Source organism: Conger conger, chromosome 6, assembly GCF_963514075.1.
Source record: "Conger conger chromosome 6, fConCon1.1, whole genome shotgun sequence".
Lineage (NCBI taxonomy): Eukaryota > Metazoa > Chordata > Actinopteri > Anguilliformes > Congridae > Conger > Conger conger.
The window spans coordinates 14,680,632-14,700,595 of record NC_083765.1 but is presented as its reverse complement, the minus strand read 5'-3'; the positions used below and the strand labels follow the sequence as shown (position 1 = coordinate 14,700,595).

At 45.9% G+C, this 19,964-nt stretch overlaps 1 protein-coding gene across 2 annotated transcripts in view; it reads left to right on the top strand.

The window, feature by feature from the left end:
• Positions 1-19,964, top strand: part of sbf2 (SET binding factor 2) — a 108,254-nt gene that overhangs the window by 25,282 nt on the left and 63,008 nt on the right. For both annotated transcript variants that reach the window (XM_061247003.1, XM_061247002.1), the window contains exon 3: positions 13,321-13,458. In XM_061247003.1, coding sequence (XP_061102987.1) covers positions 13,321-13,458 — 138 coding nt within the window. The remainder of the gene's footprint in view (positions 1-13,320; positions 13,459-19,964) is intronic.

The following is a 19,964-nucleotide window of genomic DNA, read 5'->3' as shown; positions in this document are numbered from 1 at the left end:
GGTGAGGTAATCTGGCAATGCCAAGCCAGCAGGCCGAACAGCTGCTGTGTGATTAGCCCCTCTATCATACACTCTGAGAGATGGTGTGCATGCTTCTATTATAATTATATTAATAACAGCAACAATAATTGCGTTTTGGACAGAACAGAGATGACATCCAGGGCTGTCTTGAGAATGCAAATGGAGGTATGTGGTCTATATACAGGGGATTACTGGCATTCTGTGGATACACACTGACGCACACAAGTACAAACACACACGCACAAACACATGCATGCGAGTACAAACACACACGCACACACTCACGCACACACACACATACACGCAAACTCACATTCTCACACACACGCAGTCTGCTCCTCAGATGTGCAGCGCTTGCCCCTTACGATGTGCATCATCTAGTGCTGTGGGGTGGCACTGTCTCTACTGCCTGCAGTGTCATGTGCATGTTTTCTTTTGTTAATGAAAATATATATTGGAACAGATGGTGAAAAAAGCCTGATGATAAGTACATATGAGCAGGAAGTTTCTGCAGAAGGCTTCCCAAACAGTGCAGTTTACTGGAGGATGTGTGTTGCCCAATTCGTTTTCATCCCTTGTAAAATTCAGGCTCCTCTCCTTTCTGCGTGATCCGGGTCTGGAATCTTGCGTCGGCCGCAGAGCAGTCCCTGGGGTCTGGGCCCTGCGGGTCCCCGCTAATTGCAGCGCCTGCATGCTCATGACAACCAAGGCGAACGACTGTTATTGTGGTTATATTTTCCCTTTCCTGTCAAAATAAGGTTATTTTGATTAATACCAGGTTAATGACCTCCCACAAACCAGAGAGCCAGCGAAAATATGTCAAGCATCTTAAACTGATACAGCTTTCTTCAAGCACGGCCTGCGTGTGTTTACGGTGCATGCATGCAAGCCTGAGTGAATGGAAAATCTCTCACTCTATAGACTGACCTTGTTAAAATCACTGGGGTCCAACGGAGGAATGTAGATCCTCATGTGGGGGCCTGAAAAAATGCTGGTGGTTATTTTTGTAGTTGTTTGCTCTGCCTAGTGTCTTGTCTGGACCTGGCCAGTTAATGCAGGTTTATTCCATTTTTGTATTGTCTGGATTTTTCAGTCATAACATCAATTGGGAGGAAAAAAAAACACTTACATGCCTTTGTTAATCATTTTGAGGGTTTTTTTCCACACAAAATTCTAAGAATAATTAAATGGTTCAAAATCCCGAGCTGTCTCAGTAAATATTTTTTTTGGTGATGTTGCAGCTTGGATTTTTTAGTGATGCTGACTATTCCATGCTCATTAAGTCAATTACAATGCCTTTTTGCCTACAGGTTGATTGTGGGGGAAGAGGATATTGTTTTTGGTCAGTTGTCCGCTGTAGTGCTGGGGCGTGGCTCAGCTCTTCTCCAGATGATAAGGTTTCATGCTGGAGCCAGTTGCCATTATCAGTGCTACAGAGAGCTACAGTGTAAATAACAGCGTTTCTTCAGAAGTTTGTGGCTCGAAAATCCAGAGACAAATATGGATGGCGGAATAGAGCAGCACTCCATCGCTGATCCCCACAAACCAGGCGTAGACCAGTATGGTGGTGGAGGCCCTGTACATGAGAGGTCCACACCTGTGGATGTGGGTGGGGCGGTGGAGCACTCATCCTGTGCAACCAGCGCCAGCCTCACACTGGTGCACAGGAGGTATCAGCCGGGCATTTATGACGTGACAGGGAAACCGATGAGATATTGTACAGATCAATGCATTTCTAACTTTGTAATGATGTCCATAATATTTATGATGACATTGGCAGTGAAAAGCTGGCTATTGTTAAATGATGGATCTCTGACGTACTGCGAGATGGACCGTGCTCCTGCCTCTGCTCTCTCTGAAGCAGTGATTCCAGACACAAGAACAGACATTTCATCCCGGCCACGCTGCTTCAGTAAATTGGGGGGGGGGATTCAAATGGCAATTTTTTTGCTGTCGTATTTTGAGTGTGTGAGTGAGAGGTTAAAAAAATACTAAAAAACAAAAATCCATGGAAGAAGAGAGCAGAGATGGCCGTGTTATTTCCCGTTTTTCTGTCTCGGCTAGGAGAGGAAACTGACTCACCCAAGGCCGTATGTCAGCCTCGCTGAACCAAAACAACACGGCGATGTGCTGGACATAAACACCTTTTGGGGTGGGCTCTGGGGCAGGACTGTGACGAAAAGGGGAACAGGGGGTCTGGTCTGAGCGGAGCACTGGGGAACCCCCCTGCACGCATCCCGCATTAGCCTGTCTCCCGGCTCCTGTTTCCCCCTGTCTGGTGGCCGGAGCTTTACTGCCTCTATTTATGAGCAACAGTAAAATGTGCTGAGCTCTCATTTTAAAGGCGGGAGAGAGGGAGAAGGAGCAGGAGAGGGAATTCTTTGGAATACCTGAGAGGAATTCCAACCATGCCGGAGTGTGGCCTTGTTTAGTCTGCAGAGCGTCTGCACCTTTAACATAAATCACCTGTCCCTGCACTCGTTCATTCACTCGCTCCACTCTTTCTTCCCTCTTTTTTCCCCTCCTCTCACTCATTCCATGAGGCGCATGGGTGGCGCCTCCTAATCCATAAATCTGGCCAAAAATGTTTATGACGGTGGGTCACCTTGGGAGGCTGTTAGGAAGGAGAGGTTTGTTTGCTGGTCCACCGTGCACTGCTGCTGTACTGCTGAGTGACACACCCTGCCTGTGCTATACAGGGGACACAGTGTCACACTGCCTGTGATGTACAGGGGACACAGTGCCACACCTTGCCTGTGCTGTACAGTAGAGCTGGCCTGAGGCTTTATTGTAGGTACACAGCACAAGTCCAGCTCTGGTCCAGCTCAGCTGGCAGATCATGTGCATAATTAACCACAACAGTGCCAACACGTCAGTTAGATGCTAACCAGAGTCTTCCTGGGCAGCATGAATCTAGCACAACTGCAGTTATAAAAACCATTAAGCTAGTATCACAGGCTGGTGTGATTCCAAGTCTTTAAACTTCAGTGTTAAATCATCCTGTTCTACAGTCTTGACTGCAATACTGCTCACCTGCTTGTCTTGGGAACAACCTTTTTTTCCCCTTAAAGATGTGACAGACAACAGACGAGAAAGCAGCTTGGAAAAGTGCTTACGAGAAAGAGAGAGAACAGAGGGAAAGTATCCATTGTCCTGCACGAGGGGGGAAATTCCTCTCCGTAGCCCTGCTTGAGGAAGAACGTTCACTCGCCATCCTTTTCCTGGCCTGAACGTCAGAGGCAGCGCGGTGGCCGAGCGCTAAAGTCGTTAGCGCTGAGCTGAAGCAGGCGGGGTGCGTTAGCGGATCAGTTACGCGTTGTGCATTTCCTGTCCGCGGGGCCAGCGTGTGATCCTCCTGCTGGCTGCGCTCCAGCGCTCCCGGGCCCCTCTTTGTCTCGGCAGGTTGGGAAAACAGCGCGGCGAGCGCAGGTTGGCTGTAATCAGGGGAGTGTAGCGCGCACTGCGCCGTCCCCATGGTAACGGCGGACAGCCCGCGGCCGGCCAGAGGAAGCACCTGGCCTGCTCACGTGTGTGTTTATCGCTGCGGGCCTGTCCACGGAGGGATACGAGCTGATGATGTTTTTACCAGTAGTCCGAGTACCTATTTCCCTAATGTTTCCAAGCTGTGTGTTTATTATGGAAACTTCTTCAGTTGTTTATTGACTGCATTACATCACTACGTTATTGTACTGTCACTGTTGGCCAAGTATAAAGCGCTTTTATATACATTTCAGTGAACTTTCTTAAGGTAATTGTCATTATTAGAAATGGTAAACGGTCTGTATTTATATAAGAAGAAGAAGAAGAGAAACAATAATAAGAAGAGGAATGATGGATGATATGAATTATAATCCATCCATCCATTATCCAAACCCGCTTATCCTGAACAGGGTCGCAGGGGGCTGGAGCCTATCCCAGCATACATTGGGCGAAAGGCAGGAATACACCCTGGACAGGTCGCCAGTCCATCACAGGGCACACACACCATTCACTCACACACTATACCTATGGGCAATTTAGACTCTCCAATCAGCCTAACCTGCATGTCTTTGGACTGTGGGAGGAAACCGGGGTACCCCGAGGAAACCCACGCAGACACGGGGAGAACATGCAAACTCCGCACAGAGAGGCCCCGGCCGACGGGGATTCGAACCCAGGACCTCCTTGCTGTGAGGTGGCAGTGCTACCCACTGCACCATCCGTGCCGCCACTAATTATAATGCTAATTGATAATAATGACAATAACAATACTACTACTACTACTAATACTAATACTAATACTACTAACAATAATACATACACAAATGGACAATATGCTCATCTTCTGTACCTGGCGTGCTAATACAAATGTAAAAAATCACCTGGCGTGTTCCATAACCTTATGTGCTTCACTTAAGCTGTGTATTATGAGCCAAGTACATTTATTGGAGGTGAACAATCAGTCTTGTAACATTTTCCAGTGCACAACATGAAAAGCACACTGAAAACCTGAAATTCACCAGATTTGATCTTAGCTTTGAGATTGTTTTGTTTTCTTTGACCCAGCACTCTGAAATGCCAAAGCTGTGCTCTGCTGTGCTGTATGTGCCTTGTCATGTGTAGTTCACACCAGCAGGAGTTCAGCAGTCAGAAATAATACTACTATTTGTTAACTGCTTTTTATTGGTACAATTACTGTTAATGATACTACTACTGTAATTTTTTTTTACAGTAGGTGTTATTATTGATATTATCAATAATATCAATATTATTATCATATTAGGTGAACTTAAGCTTTTGGACTTGAACTTTAGACTCTTCAGTTTGCACTGGGGCCAGTCTGGAGGGCCCAGTTTGCACTGGGGCCAGCCTAGAGGGCCCAGTCTGCACTGGGGCCAGTCTGGGGGGCCCAGTCTGCAGTGGACAGGGGCCAGGGGATCTCAGTTATGGGTCAGGTCCTGGACGATGACATGTTTATGTGATACATGAGTGTGTGAAGTGAGAGATTTATGGATTTGTTATGAGTCAGCTCACTGCAGCCTGAAAACACTGCTCATTCACTGGGGATGGATGCACAGACTGCTCGGAGCGCAGACCAGTCATATTCAATACCGTCGAATGTCAGCAGGTTGGATAACGTCCCCTGAGTGTCCCTCTACTGTGCAAGGTGATGAGATTTCCCTGTGATTTCTCACACCCTCCCAGTCCCAACAAGGAGCAAATTCAGGCAGCAAATAAATAATCCCATAAGAAAGGAATGTCTCCGTTTATTTATTTGTATTTCCATGCACGGTGCAGATTGAAGTGTTTAAAGTCGAGGATAGAAGTGGCGAGCCCGCTGTGTGTTTTCAATTTCGCTTTGCGTTTCTTAGAAAACCGCAAGTATTCGGCCCCAGTGTGCAGTGTTCCCAGAGTGGAGAGGAACACGTGTGCTTCATGCCGGACTGTGCGCGGCTTTAAGTAATTGACACGTTATTGTACATGGAAGAATTTAAATTCAGGTCGACCCTTTCTTTTTTTCTTTTTTTTCCTGCTGGTTTAAGATTTTAAGCACACATGGCATGTCATTGATACTCCAAATTATGGGCCTGGAATTATGATTATTGTTCTGGATCTAAATGGATAGCATCTATTACCCCTCTGACTATCTGCTGCATTTATGCTCTCTCCCATAACTGACTAAAAATAAGCCTGCCTAAAACATAACATATGTGCCATGTTGCATAACAGCACCAATAACTAAAGAAGTATTTAGGACAATGACAAACTGATGTGAGATTTGGCTGTAAGGACACTGAGCCCATTGAGAGCCAGTACATTCGGAGACGACTAGGGTCGGTGAGTGCTGCTGGTTATGAGGGAACTGGTTTTGTTTTAACCGATGCTGATTTTTTTTTTTTTGGAAGTGCTGTTTAAATCTTCTGCAGGACCCCCGTACACGGTGTCTAAGAATAGAGCTCTCCTTTCTGCCCCCCTCAAATGTCCTAGGCCCTCCTTCCTCCTCTTTCCACCCCTGTCCTTACGTCCCCGACGCCTTTCCTTGGCTCAGAACGCTAGCCGGAGTTCAGCCATTCCGGTCCATGTAGATAACCTCCCAGAGTCCTCTAGGAGACCCGGCGGTGACCTGGAGATGCCCTGTTCCTGAACAACCGCCACCTCTAACCCCCTTCCATCACTGGCTACTTCAAGTCATTGTCCTACCTTCCGGAGAAGCAGAGCCTCGTGGGGAGAAGATGGAGAGGGAGAGCACATCTGCTGTTGTTTTCCTGCGCACAAAAGAGCCTGCATCAACACTTCGCCTCAGGTTCAACCAGTACATGTTGTCTTCGCTCTTAGCCAATTTTATGGCTGGAATTAGCATTTAAAGGGTATCTTTTTCCTTTTTGGTTTCAGTTTTCCTCAAGGACCCAAAAATGTGTTTCATTTATTTTCAATTTATGTTACGGTGTATAAATGTTTTAAAAATGGTTTTCTAAATTCTTTGAATGGGCAACCTTACCGATAACGCGATCCCAGAGGTAATATGACTGAACAGCATTCACCGTGGGCTCTTTTGGTGCACATCTTTTGGAGATGTTTACTCACAGTGTAACACCCCCAGGCCCCCTGTATGACTGGGGTGCCCCCCCCATATGACAACTTTCCCTTATCTCTCACTTTGCTATTCCCTCGAGACTTCAGAAATATGTTGTTGGGGCTCCATGAGTGGATTCGGAGACAGCAGGATGTGATGAGTTTGTGGAAAAACAACAAATTTCTCAAGGCAAACCAAGCACAGTCTGTGCGGAGTTACGTAACTCAGAGTTGAATTGTAGCATGAGAATCGTAGCTCCGCGTCCATGCAGTTACGTAATGTCAAAGTTGTTGGGGGTTTTTTTTGGGGGGGGGGGGGGGTGAGGTGGGCAGAGGGGGTGAATGTTTATCATTAGTTTTCTTTATTCTGAGCAAATGCATGCTATACCACATAATGTAATGATGTGATGGTGCTGACCTCATAATGTAGTGTCTCTATTGGCATGTTCAAATAATTAATAGCAGTTGCGTGAGGACATTGGAAAATACTTTTTTTTTTCTTCAGGTTTTTAGCTTGTCGCTCGGTTCATGTGGTGTGGGGCGGGAGGGTGTGCTCGGCTTCGCTGAGCAGTGTGGAGCACTTCAGTGTGGGCCCTGTTACCTGCCATGGATTCTGATTATGAGTGTCAGGTAATTCAAAATGGCGAGATCTCTCGCCCCCAGTGGTGTCGTTGCGTGTTCAGTCGCCTGGTAAGGAAAAGTACCTGCACTGGCTCTGGCCCTGAACGCACATGCATACATGACGCAGGCGGCCTGCTCCCAGCCCCTTATGAAAGAGCTGATGGAAGTGTTTAATATTGGCATGGCTGTGGAATTCTTTGAGAGAACAGAAGAGAAGAGAACTTTATTTGCCCTTACAAAGGGAATTGATCTTGCACATAAGTACTCACGGCATTATAAACAGAACACATTCCAAAACCTGCCAACAATTAACACCAAAACCCCCCTAAAACAAACAGCAACATATTGCACTCAACAATAGCATCATTCGTGTATATTCTATGAAATTAATTTCATTCACTTGCTGCTAAGAAGTTGTACACTTCTTGGAATGAAGGAGCGAGTGTTCTGTTTGTTTTAATGTAGTACATTCGGTAACAGGGCGTCCGGAGGACAATACTTTGTATTGGATGTTGGGGGGGGGGGGAGAGGTCACCAATGATTTGGCGTGCAATTGTGTGCTAATCAAACAGGGATGTGATGTGTGAACAGAGTTTTTGAGGTTAGGTAGCACAGCGTGGGGCTCTGTGTGTGTTGCAGTGTCTACTCGGGGGTGCTTTTGAGAGGTCAGGGGCTTCACGCCTGCATGCTATGTGCTCATGCACGGAGACTGTCTCTCTTTCTCCTGTACTCCGTTACACTCCAAAGACCACAGGAGGGTCACGCCGACACGCCCACATACAGTCATTCCTAACGGGTCAGGTCAAAGAGCCTCTTGTAAATATTTTCTGCATCAGCTAACCCTGAAGGGGTCTGTAGAGATATACTACCATCTGTCTCAGGGTCACACTGCTCGAAGGCACCATGACTCTACGATAAATACGAGGCTCTCGCATGTGACTCCATCTGGATCTCTACCCACATGGTGCCGTAGTCAGATCCCTGCTCTCACATGGTGCTGTGGTCAGATCCCTGCACTCACATACTGCTGTGGTCAAGTCCCTGCTCACACATGACGCTGTGGTCAGCTCCCTTCAATCACATGGGGCTGTGGTCAGCTCCCTTCAATCACATTGGGCTGTGGTCAGATCCCTGCTCACACATGGTGCTGTGGTCAGATCCCTGCTCACACATGGGGCTGTGGTCGGCTCCCTTCAATCACATGGGGCTGTGGTCAGATCCCTGCTCACACATGGTGCTGTGGTCAGATCCCTGCTCACACATGGGGCTGTGGTCGGCTCCCTTCAATCACATTGGGCTGTGGTCAGATCCCTGCTCACACATGGTGCTGTGGTCAGATCCCTGCTCTCAGACACGGCAGTGTGGGGATCCTGCTCTCAGAGCAGCAGGCCTGGCTCTTGCTCTGCCAGCTGTGTGGATATCTGGACCCATGCCTGGACTCTGCGCTCACTCCTGATCCCCCCCCCCCCACCGCCCGCCCGCCCGCCCTGCTCCACCTGCAGCACAACAGCGCATTCCTGAAAATGCCTTTTCAATCCCTGGAGACTCAAATCGAGGAATGCATTGAGGAACACCAGTTTCTAAGAACTGGCTCCTTCCAGGCGCATTTATTTTATTTGAATTGCCATGCAATTGTGTGAAATTCCCATTTTACAACCCTTACCTAGCAGATGCTACCAACTCCCCTGTAGAGTTATTTGCAGCTTGGATGGTTTCAGCTATCTGTGGCATAGGACAGGGTTCGGGATCTCCACCACTGTGCTGCCAGTGTTCAGCAACTGCTTTTTATATTTGTTTTCACATAATTAGACCTGCTCATGGGAGCCCGTCAATAAACTGTATCAATGTGTTTCTGAACCCATAGGGTGATGCAGAGGGGGTAGTCACCTTCCCAAGAGGAGTTTGTAAGACGGCCAGTTCATCCCCAGTGCTTTGTGCTAGCTCACCTTGCTAGCTGCAATGTGATTATATACAAACACGTTAGAGATAACTAGACTAAACTAAAACATATGTGTACAGGTGTTAGGTGGAGATTAGAAAGTTTATTTTGGCCCCCATCAGGCACATTGGTCTGTGATGGCTGTATAGAAACAGCTGAACAAATTGTTACTTTGTCCTCCTAAAGAAAAAAGAGTTATGGTGTGGTCGACAGTAGCAAGAGAGACGGCAAGCAGCATAGCTGTGGTGAGGAAAAAATAAAGCTTAATACCAATCACTTTTACTTGCTGTAACTGACCTTGACTTAGAAATGGAAAATGAGGAACAGATTGTACCTTTGGAATTATGGAATACTGCCAGGATAAAATGGGACTGCATTTTCCGCATTTCCATGCAGAGGATATCTACACTTTATTAGACTTTGTTTTTAGACGAGTAGGCCCTTGTAGGCCCAGATTCTGCAGCGGTCCTGCCGGCTTTGGCCTGGTCTGTGTGACATCAGCAGGATTGTGAGATCACATGACTAACATCAGCCAGCTGTACTGTTTTCTCTCTGGAGATGTCCCAGGGAGCTAAGGATAATATTTACATAAAAATACGTTTAAAAAATAATATTTTGGTTTTGTTGAAGAGACTAGCCTGCAAAAATATTGTCGACTTCCCCAAGGCAGTTGTTGTTTAAGAATTCAGTGTTATTTCAAGCTGTGTTGAAAATGAGCACATTCAGGAAGATGTGGGTAGACTGTACAAAGCCTGTCCAGGATTATTAAAGGGATCGATTCTGGGAACAACCCAGATTTATGTACAGTACCTAGTGATAACACGAAGCTTCACTGTCTCATTACTGTGTTGTCAGTTTAGCCATCCTGGAATTTGACACTAACATAAGTGTATGGACATTATTTAATGATAACAATTGATGACACCTTTCTGTTTACCCTGAGTTTTTGTTTTTCTCTTTCATCTGCCCAACTTCCCAGGTATGCGCTCAGAAAGGTGTTTGCCTGTTTTTCCCCACATTGAGCTATGACATTCTTGGAATATTTGCGTGTTTGTGCAGTTTTCCTCAGTCGTCCTTGTATCTGTTTGGTCCCCCTGATTTCCTGCCCTTTTGTGTCTGATAGCGGAGGCTGACATCCTGGCCCATCTCGACACGCTCTGTTTCCCCTGACCAGGTTCCCCCTCCCCCCTCCACCATCCACTAGCTGTCCGGTTCAGCCGTGATTAAGTGCTCTTTCACACTGAAGACCAGGGCAGAGGCACAACCTAGCGTGTCATCGCTTTGAAATGTGGAATTCCTGAAAACACACTGATGACAGGGCCAGGGTTTACGGTCCAGCGTATTGTGAAAATCATTGTAAGAATGTGTGATTCAAACGCATCTTCTTTCGATTTTGACAAAGATAATGCCGAATGGTGAAAAGGTCATGTAGCCTATACTTTGTCTGAATGGTCACGCACAGTCCCAAGTAGCAAGAGGACTCTGACCTAAACCTTCCTGAAATCCCTTTTTGTAATGAATGCAGACCAGCACTGCTGTGGATCCAACCCAGATAGCTTTCCAGATATTTACTTGTGTATATCCATACCATGTACTGTATAGAAGTTAGTAATTGGATTATCTTTGGGATTGTTTTATGTAACGTTGCTGCCCACTGGGGACAACTTTATTTCAAACTGAGCTGTTTAATTAAGTGCACCTGACAGTGTATTTATTTAAAAATGATTAACCAAATGTAGCCAGTATTTTGCTTCATCGGTCAAACATCCTGTTTTAAAATTCAAAACAACAATGATCAAAGCCAATAATTAGTTAAATGAAACAAAAACTAATTAAGCTCTTTTTTCCATTGCACTGTGCACTTTACCCTGGCCAGTTGGCCTGCCCCTTAAGTAACTTTAAACTTCCTAGTAAATATTGCCACGGCTGCAGTATGACGCTCATTGTCATGTTTGTTCCTGGCATCTTGGCTGAGGCCGGTAATGCTGTGAACTGCTGGTCTGAACCCGGGTTTTGGACCGGAGTCGTTAGCTGCTCGGGTCACGCTGCACGCTGCAAGTACAGCTCTCTCTGCCATTGGCTCCCAATCCGAGTGTAAATCAACAGTATTAATAATCCCTCCTACCAAGGTCCGGTCCTGCACCAGGGCAGCCAAATTACTCACTGCCTGGCTCTGGAACCCCTGTCCTGGTGTTCCCCCACCCCAGCCCGTCACCTCATAGCATTGCCGTGTTCTTCTTGAGAAACAGCTTTTTTTGTGTGTGTGTCCAAGTACTGATGAGTTCATAAACACTGTCAGCAGAAGTATTTTTGGCACTTTTCTTTTCTCATCTGTGTAAAGTGTGTGCAGTTCTTCTTTAACTGCATTCCTAAGGCTTTACATGCTTTTCATGCGTCAGCAGTTTTGAATCATGAAGCCCTAATTTCATTGCTTGAAACTGACTGCTGCTGGCAAAAGTACTTTTTTGTTTATGTTTGGCATTGGCCATTGGATGTCTGTGTACATAAATAACATCTGTGATAGAAAACATGTTGAAAGAATTAATCTAAAAAACAAAAAACCTCAGAACGATTAACATAATTTCTGACACCGAAATATGGCAAGAACGGTGATATTCAGCAATTACTTTCAAGGTTTCAATGCTTGTAATAATTCCAGTTGACAACAGTGTGTTTGCTGTTGTCCAAACATCCATTATAAGAATGGAAAATAAGTGTGCCAGACAAATTCTTCTTATTCTTGAGGTCTTACCAGATTCTTATACTCTCGATAAATGTACTGTATTTTTTTTTTTTTTTATAGCTTTCAAGGGGTAAAAATGTATTGACTCCGAGCATCAACTTCGCTGCAACCTGTTCGTTAAACAATATTGTCCTGCACTATTTTTCCCTCATCGGTCCATAGTATTTTTACTCATTCTGTGAATTTCCCATTTCCCGGTGGAGGTAGTCGTAAATATTTTTTTGCTGAGGAACGGGCGCGGGGGCACCTCAGTGGTGGTGACCGGGACTGCGCTGAGAGAGTGAGTGGCGTTTCCTGCTGGCTGATGAGAGGATGTGGCAGCCCCACGCTCTACATCCTGTCCTCCTGCAGCCCTATGGCGTCAGCAGGGGGTTACGCATTACCGCTCCGCGCTCTCTTACCAGCAGCCACGCGCATCATAGGGCACCATCACTGCCACCGTAAATCCTCACCGCTGGCTTCCAGTAAAGGGCCTGTGAATACGGAGTGCTTTGTTTGCTGGCTTGTTTTTGGCACCCTCTGTCCCTTTCCTTAATGTGCCGTTGGATTCCTGTCACAACACCTGCTGTTGGTGACCTGGATTAGTATACTCTCTCCCTCTATATCTTCAACACACGTGACGTCTGTGGAGCTGATGTGCTCCGTAAACTTCCCCCACTAGCAGTGACAGTGCGTACTGTTCTCTGTATTCTCGTCATTAGACCCTGTTTTGGTGGCTGGTCAGACTGCTTGTGAGGGAGATGTTGCGTATTTGCATCGATGTGTGAGTGTGTTTGTGTGTGTGCATGTGTGTGTTTGTGTTGGGGGTGGGGAGTTTAGAGTCATAATTACACAGAGAGTAGCGTAGGTCACATTTCAAGAGTAGGAAATGCCAGTCCTGCTGGTGCTAGAGGATGGAGAGGTGGAATTTGAGTCTTGCAAACTGATGAAAGATTTTTCCTTGCACAGGGAGAACTAACATCCCCCACAAACTGCACCTAGGAGAGCATTCATGCTAATGATTGATAGGTATTGCCAGACTGCCGTGCTGTGTGATCGCTACACTGCCTGCCCCCAATACCGGCACAGTGTATGAATGCTGTTCAACCACGACCCTGTATGACCATCTTCTGACCACCACACTGTCTGCTGGACTGCTGACAGCCACTCGGTCTGACCGTGCTGTCTGATAACTGCCTGACAGCCACTCTGTCTAACTGTGATGTATGATAACTGTCTGATAGCCACTGTCTGACAGTGCTACCTGATAACTGCCCGATTGCTGTTCTGACTGACTGTGCTGCCTGATAACTGTCTGACAACCACTCTGTCTGACTGTGCTGCCCGATAACTGCCTGACTGCTGCTCGGTCTGTCTGTGCTGTCTGATAACTGCCTGACTGCTGCTCGGTCTGTCTGTGCTGTCTGATAACTGCCTGACTGCTGCTCTGTCTATGCTGTTGCAGTTCTGTCAGCCAACGGGGTGGAGGCTGTCCCGGGAGAGGAGGCAGCCCACCTTCTTCACCGTGGTGTTGACCGACATCGACTCCAATCGACACTACTGCTCGTGCCTTACCTTCTTTGAAGCTGAGGTCAACCTACAGGTGAGACGACCTACTACCACCACCTGCAAATAGTTAAAAAGTAGAAAATCAAGGCTTAATTCTGAAGTAATGAATGTGCAAGGATGTCCTACTGTTTTCTTAGGCTATCCTTTCCCTCCGATTTCAATTTGTAACTTCATTCAGACGGTAACAGGTCGTGATGTTCCCAGCACAGAAGGTGTCACAGCCAGCAGTCGGTACCCTGTTCACATGGGTGAATCCATATATGGGTCTATATGGGTCTATATGGTTTTATATGGGTTTATATGGGTCAGCTGCCCAACAGAGATCTGACTGTTTATCAGTCTCACGCCTGCCACCGTCCCACACATACTGCACCAGTCAAAGTACGCCAACACTTCTCAGATCAGAGGGAATACCAGCTCCCTGTTCAAATGTAAAAAAAGACGGAGTTGGTTTCCCGGCAGACCACAGTGCTCAGTGCGCAGTTATACCATTGAAGTTTCAGGTTTCCAGCACCTTAAATCATGCTATTCATAGGCAGTAATTCTGTTTTACTTTCTTGAAGTTGCACGTGTCAAATTTTTCACGCAGTTTATTGCACTTATCATGTAGTTAAGAGCCTGTGACTTAGAGCAGGGAAATTAGAATTCCTGCCGTGGACTGATATTATGGAGATGTTTATGTAGTGAGAAACCTGACCCGGCACAGCGTTATTTATTAGCTCCATACTTCTGGCCATTGAGTGCACCCCTGCGCAAATTGGATTAGCTGAAGGTATTGCTGTTTTTGATGCTCTTTACAAAAGCCTCAATTAAGCGTGTTTATGGAGGGAGGGACGGCTGCCCAAAGATCAGAACTCCACATCTGCTCTCCATTTGGGCTTCTTTACTGCTCGCCCACTGAAAGGATCTGTATCAAAAAAATCCCTTTTGTAAATGTACAGGATCTGTGTAGGAGATTGTATAGAATGTTTCGTGGCATTTAATGGAGCGGGGCTCCCCCCTGCAGGGACACGTGCTTGCAGAATTACTTTGGCAGAGATCAGGCTGTTCCCTGCGCTTACCTTATTTGTCTTTATTAAACGTCCCGTCACCGTGTCTTCTGGGGTCTGGAGATCGCCGGGAGGCATGCATTTCATGTCATTATGAAGAATGCTGCCCCTGCATGTATCTTGATCTTGGCCAGGGAATTCTGTAAGATTCCTGATCTGTCCAAGGGCCCCTAGGGGTCAGCTGGATGACTCGTGCAGCTCGGATACTGTTCCAGTTATGTGATGCACCCCGTATTGCATCCTGCCTGCACCAGTGCTGAGAGTGGTTGGAGGTTTCCTAGGGAGGAATGTTTCAGTTGATGGGATTGTGCTCAAATCATTGTGTATAGTGACTCCTGTGGTCCATCCGGCATCTGCAGTCTGCATACACAACCTGTGCTTGAAGTGTACTTCTCTGACTGTGCTCCACATTACTAGCAGTGACGCCATCAGTGAAGACATTCACCGTAGAAACAGGCTGATCCAATCGCTGAGACTTCACTCTTCCAAGCTGAAGTCCTCAGTTGATGATGACCTGGAGTCCTCTGTGTTTAAGGCATGGGCACCGGGCCATGGCCCGCCGGAGGCGAAGGCCTTAAATCTGCCACTGTTCCTCAGGTTACCCCTCTGCATGAACGCTCTCATGCCACTCCCCAGGTCCCTGTGCAGTACCAGCTATCACCAGTGAGAGGTGCACTTCTCCTCTGTCCACTAGCTCACCTGCAGTGTGCTGATTGGCTTGTGGTGTGGCTGTGTGTATTTCAGATCAGAGCGCACAATGCGGCGCTGCCTCATTCCAACCCCCATGGGAGTCTTTAGTCTGCCTAAGAATGATCATATCGTATGTGCACGTGCACACCTGCATGTATACACTGTATCTAATGCCTGTTTTAAAAGAATTTGAAGTCTTGTTCAGCAACTGAAAATTAAGCATTTGCTACCACACCACATGGACTGTTTCATGGCGTACTCTAGCGTGGCAGGTTTACACGTGCTAACAATGGTTTATTTTCTATTTCAACAAGCCAGCTGCCTGTAAACACGTGTATTTAAATAAACACATTCTTTGACTGATAGTCCAGAGAGAGAAGTGGACATTGTCATGATTGGCATCAATTTTATGAAACTTTATAATACTCCTTTAATCAATTTAACTGGATTACAAATGATTATGCACACAGTCAACAAATTCTGTTTTTGTTATGCTCTGTCCTTAACTCACCCCTTAATTTCACAGAAGGAAATCTGGTTTCCCTCCATTAGATGCTCATACAATTAAAATAGTTTAATGGTTGCTGGTGGTGACATGGAAAAAATCTCACTGCACATTTTGATGTGGTGAATCATATGGCTGTCAGTGCCTCATAGTGTCTAAAATGGCTGTTTCAGTTTAAGTGTGGAATGTAGCTCTTCTCTGAATCTCAGCAGTGAGGTTGTACACTGCCATCAATCCGACCGCTGAGGTGAGTGTGTGTCTGAATCCCTGATTAAACGCAGGCCATCATGTTATCACTGGCATTAACACTGTCAATCATGGTAGATTACTGCTACAGTGCAGGACATGTTATAAATGAGAGGCATTATGGGTATTCTTTGGGTTTGTTACTCTTGCGGGTAACAAAAATGAAGCGGAGTGGCCCAGGTGATGTTGAAATGAAAGGGCCTTACTCTACTGTCTACAATACGAGACCACAGCCTGTCGTAATGCCGGACATGATTAACGTGACTGTAAAGTGCTCTAAATTCAACTTGTCAGCGGCTCAGCATTTGCAGATTATCACAGAGGCAGTCTGCCAAAAACAGCACCGTGTTTATTTGTCACTCTCTAGAGGGAATATTGGGAGATAATTACATGGAATTTCTTTTTTGGAAAGCCCTGCATCTTCATCGCCCTTGCCTCGCGCCTCACGTCACGGCGTCGTGCGTTGCTGTTTTTCTGATCGAACCTCACCGAACACCACGTGGTAATGACACGTGTCGCCATGGACTTTTTTGAAAGGCATCGGTTTCTGAAGGCGCAGTCCAAAGCCTTTAACTCACCGCAGCACATGCTGTATCTTCTAACAGGCCAGGAAAGTTGTGGGAAATGAATTAAGCTTCACAGGGATGAAGATTTGTGCAGGATCTATACACATCTAAGTTTGATTGCAATTCCATGGAGAAAATGGAAGTGTGCTGAGAAATCTCAATCTGATTGTTTTGTGGTTTTTGATGTGAGTGTTCTTTAATGGGAAAATAGTATCCGTGACAGGCCGAGGCAGGATATTTGAAAATTGCGTAGCTCCTGTTTGGAGGAAAAAATAGAAAACCGTAGATTTGAGTGTTGACCTTTGGCACTTTGGTGGCTTTCTGACACAATGAAGGATGGGGTACCTCCAGCACCCTGTTACCCCCTGAAGTGAGACAGTGAAACACTCAAACAGTCAGTTAACACTGGGTAAGTGGTTCCCATCGTAATCCACAAGGTCAGCTTGTACTGCATTCATGTATGAAATGTATGTTTCTCATTTTTGTCAAACTGAATTCAGAAATTTGGAGCATAGTTATTGTATGACATTTCAGCTTCTCACAATCCTGGTATTTTCCCGGATTAATTGTCGATTTAATTAATCCAGATGCACGGTAGTGTGATGTTACAAGGAGCTTGAATATTGCCAGGATGGAATGGGAATGTTTTAGGTCATATTTTATTTCTCCCAGAAGAGTAGGCTAATTAGATTCTGTGATTTCTGTCTCTTTCTTGGCAGTTCCATGAATTTACTGCTTCCTAGTTTTTAGTGCTCTCAGTGATTCTGTGATTTTTCAGCTGACAAACACGATTACATGCATCACCTTATCAATGCATTTATTCATATCATTTACTAATGCCAATTGCCCATTGACATGCATGTTACAGTTACAGTTGTGCATGTTATTTCCTGCTGCTCTGCATTAGATCTATTGGGTTAATTTGAAATTATTGGTATTTTAAAATGTATTCAATTAAGTTGAAAATTTTTAATTAAATTAAAATGTAAACTCAGATTTCTGCTTCGTCTTCTGTGATTTCCAAATTCTTAAAATTCCTGCATACAATTAACATGTGCTGTAAGCCGTTTGCCTCATTTCCTCGGGGGTCAATTCATCTCCCATTCAGAGGAACCCAGTGCGATTTGCCAGAGATCCTGGATCGGATATTTGTTTGTCCTTCATTTTGGCGAAGTCTGTGACCGTGTTTATTTTTCTGTGAAGACTACAGCCTCCTCTGCTCTTCTGATGACCCTCTCAACTCTTCAACTTCAGGGAGTGTCTTCTTTCATTGGTGTTGATTTGACAGGGATCCTCTGAGAATCTTCTCAAATCTCAGGGAAAACAGAATAAATTCCATGTCTGCCAGGTGGCAGATAAGAGAGGATTCACTGCCAGTCGTACATGGCCTCGATGTGTCAGTGTGTATTGAGAAAATACCACCAGAAACGCATGGCCTTTTAACTCTTTTTTAAAATCTATTCTGTCCATAAAGCTTTTTTTTAAAGTGAAGATTCTGCCCCTAATTATGCATTTTTTCCTCTTTATTGACACTGAAAGCAGAGGCTTAAAGATGGAGGTAGGGTCACAGTCGCAGGGAGTCAAACCCCCAGCCACACAAGACTGGTTTATGGTTTGGGAGGCAGCTGCCCTACAGGCACACAGTCTCCACTACTCATGCTGTATCCAGTGTGGGATAGGCTCGGATACGCTAGGGCGTGTAACTCCCAGGGCATTGTGCCTGCCGTCTCTATGCTGGGTCTGTTCAGGCCTGCCATGCTCAGTCTCAGCGCAGTGGGAGGGTGGCACCGCACTGTGTGCCTCTGGTGAGGGGGGGCAGGGTGGCATGGCCCAGTCTGACATTTTCCTCAAAGACACGAGTCAGCCTCTCCGTAATGTGACATTCAGCATGAAAAGGCTCAGTCAGCGTATGAATGCAGTGCGAGGGTGGCGTCGAAGACGGTCCCCAACGATCCCGCGCTGCCAGCCCTGCACAGAGATGAACACATTGTGTTTGAAGTAAGACGGCATGCTGTGCAGAATTTCCAAATGCGGCGTGTGTTGGGATTTCAAACGTGTGCCACTTACATGTCTTTGTCAGCAATACTACAAATGTGCACTGAGTTAAGCTGAGTAATCAGTCACGCTGCAGGGGAGAACGTATTGCGTCTGATCTCCCCCTCTTTAAATGATAATGACCCTCTCATTTTATTCTCTGGAAGGGAATGTTCTAGAGCCTTGCCGGTATAGCCTTGCCGGTGGCTTGTGTTCCCGGCATGACATAAGTGTTTTCCGGCATCACACATGCCTAAAAAATGCACCAGAAAAAATGGCTTTCAATCTTGCACAATTACCTCAATACTCAAGTCAAGTGAGGTTGAGACAAAAGGGCAATTACATAACAGCTCGCCGCAAAACACCAAAAATACATGTACAATACACAGATATACAGTATAATTGAATAATGTATGGGGGGGGGCAGCTATTAACTCTGTCAATACATAAGCATAAATAAAACAACAAATAGATGCAATGCACAAATGAATTGCTGTGTGTCATTAAGTAGCCGGACTGCAGAGGGTATATATGACTTTGAATAACGATTGCTTTTACAAGCAGGTAAGGCACACCGACACCCTGATGACAACAGAGAAAACTCACATGCCAAGATGTGCTCTGAAAGAGCCAGTATGCTCTGTGTTTTCCTAAAGGTTTGTTGGTCACAAAAGGAGCCCAAATCTCTCTGCTTAGTTCCAATAATCTTGGAGCTGATTAACCAACCGTTGCCAGTAGGTGGCCCTTCTCTGAGGTTACTGCAGTACACTACTGACTACTGTGGTGCTTGCTGTGCCACCCACAGATGGTACATAAATTATACCATCATAAATTTAGTCCTATAATCACTCACATGACTTGATCCCTTTGGAGGTGTGCTGTAATGAAGCAAAGGACATCAATGGCCTCACAATGCCATTTCTGATCTTTGTGTCAAACTGTCCGCTGACAGAAAACACTTTCTGCCTCCGCAAATGCAAGCAAGCATGCCAAACAGATTCAAAAAGTTCAAAAATAACAGCACTGATGTATGCTAATTAAAAGAATATTTTCCCATTTTCCGATGTTTAACCCTAGTAAGCACTGTGAGTCACTGGCACTGTTATTTAGACATTCTCCCTTTGCAGGATTGCTGTGGTATCAGCATTTTCTTATCTCACAGGAGAATAATTACATTACATTATTGGCATTTGGCAGACGTTCTTATCCAGAGCGACATACAGTCGATTAGACTAAGCTGGAGACAATCCTCCCCTGGAGCAATGCAAGGTTAAGGGCCTTGCTCAAGGGCCCAATGGCTGTGCGGATCTTATTGTGGCTACACAGGGATTCGAACCCCCAACCTTGCCTGTCCCAGTCATTTACCTTAACCACTACGATACAGGCCACCCTGTATGGATTATGAATTTCGTGCTCGTGGAGGGTTTCCAGTGCAGATTGTTTCTCTCTC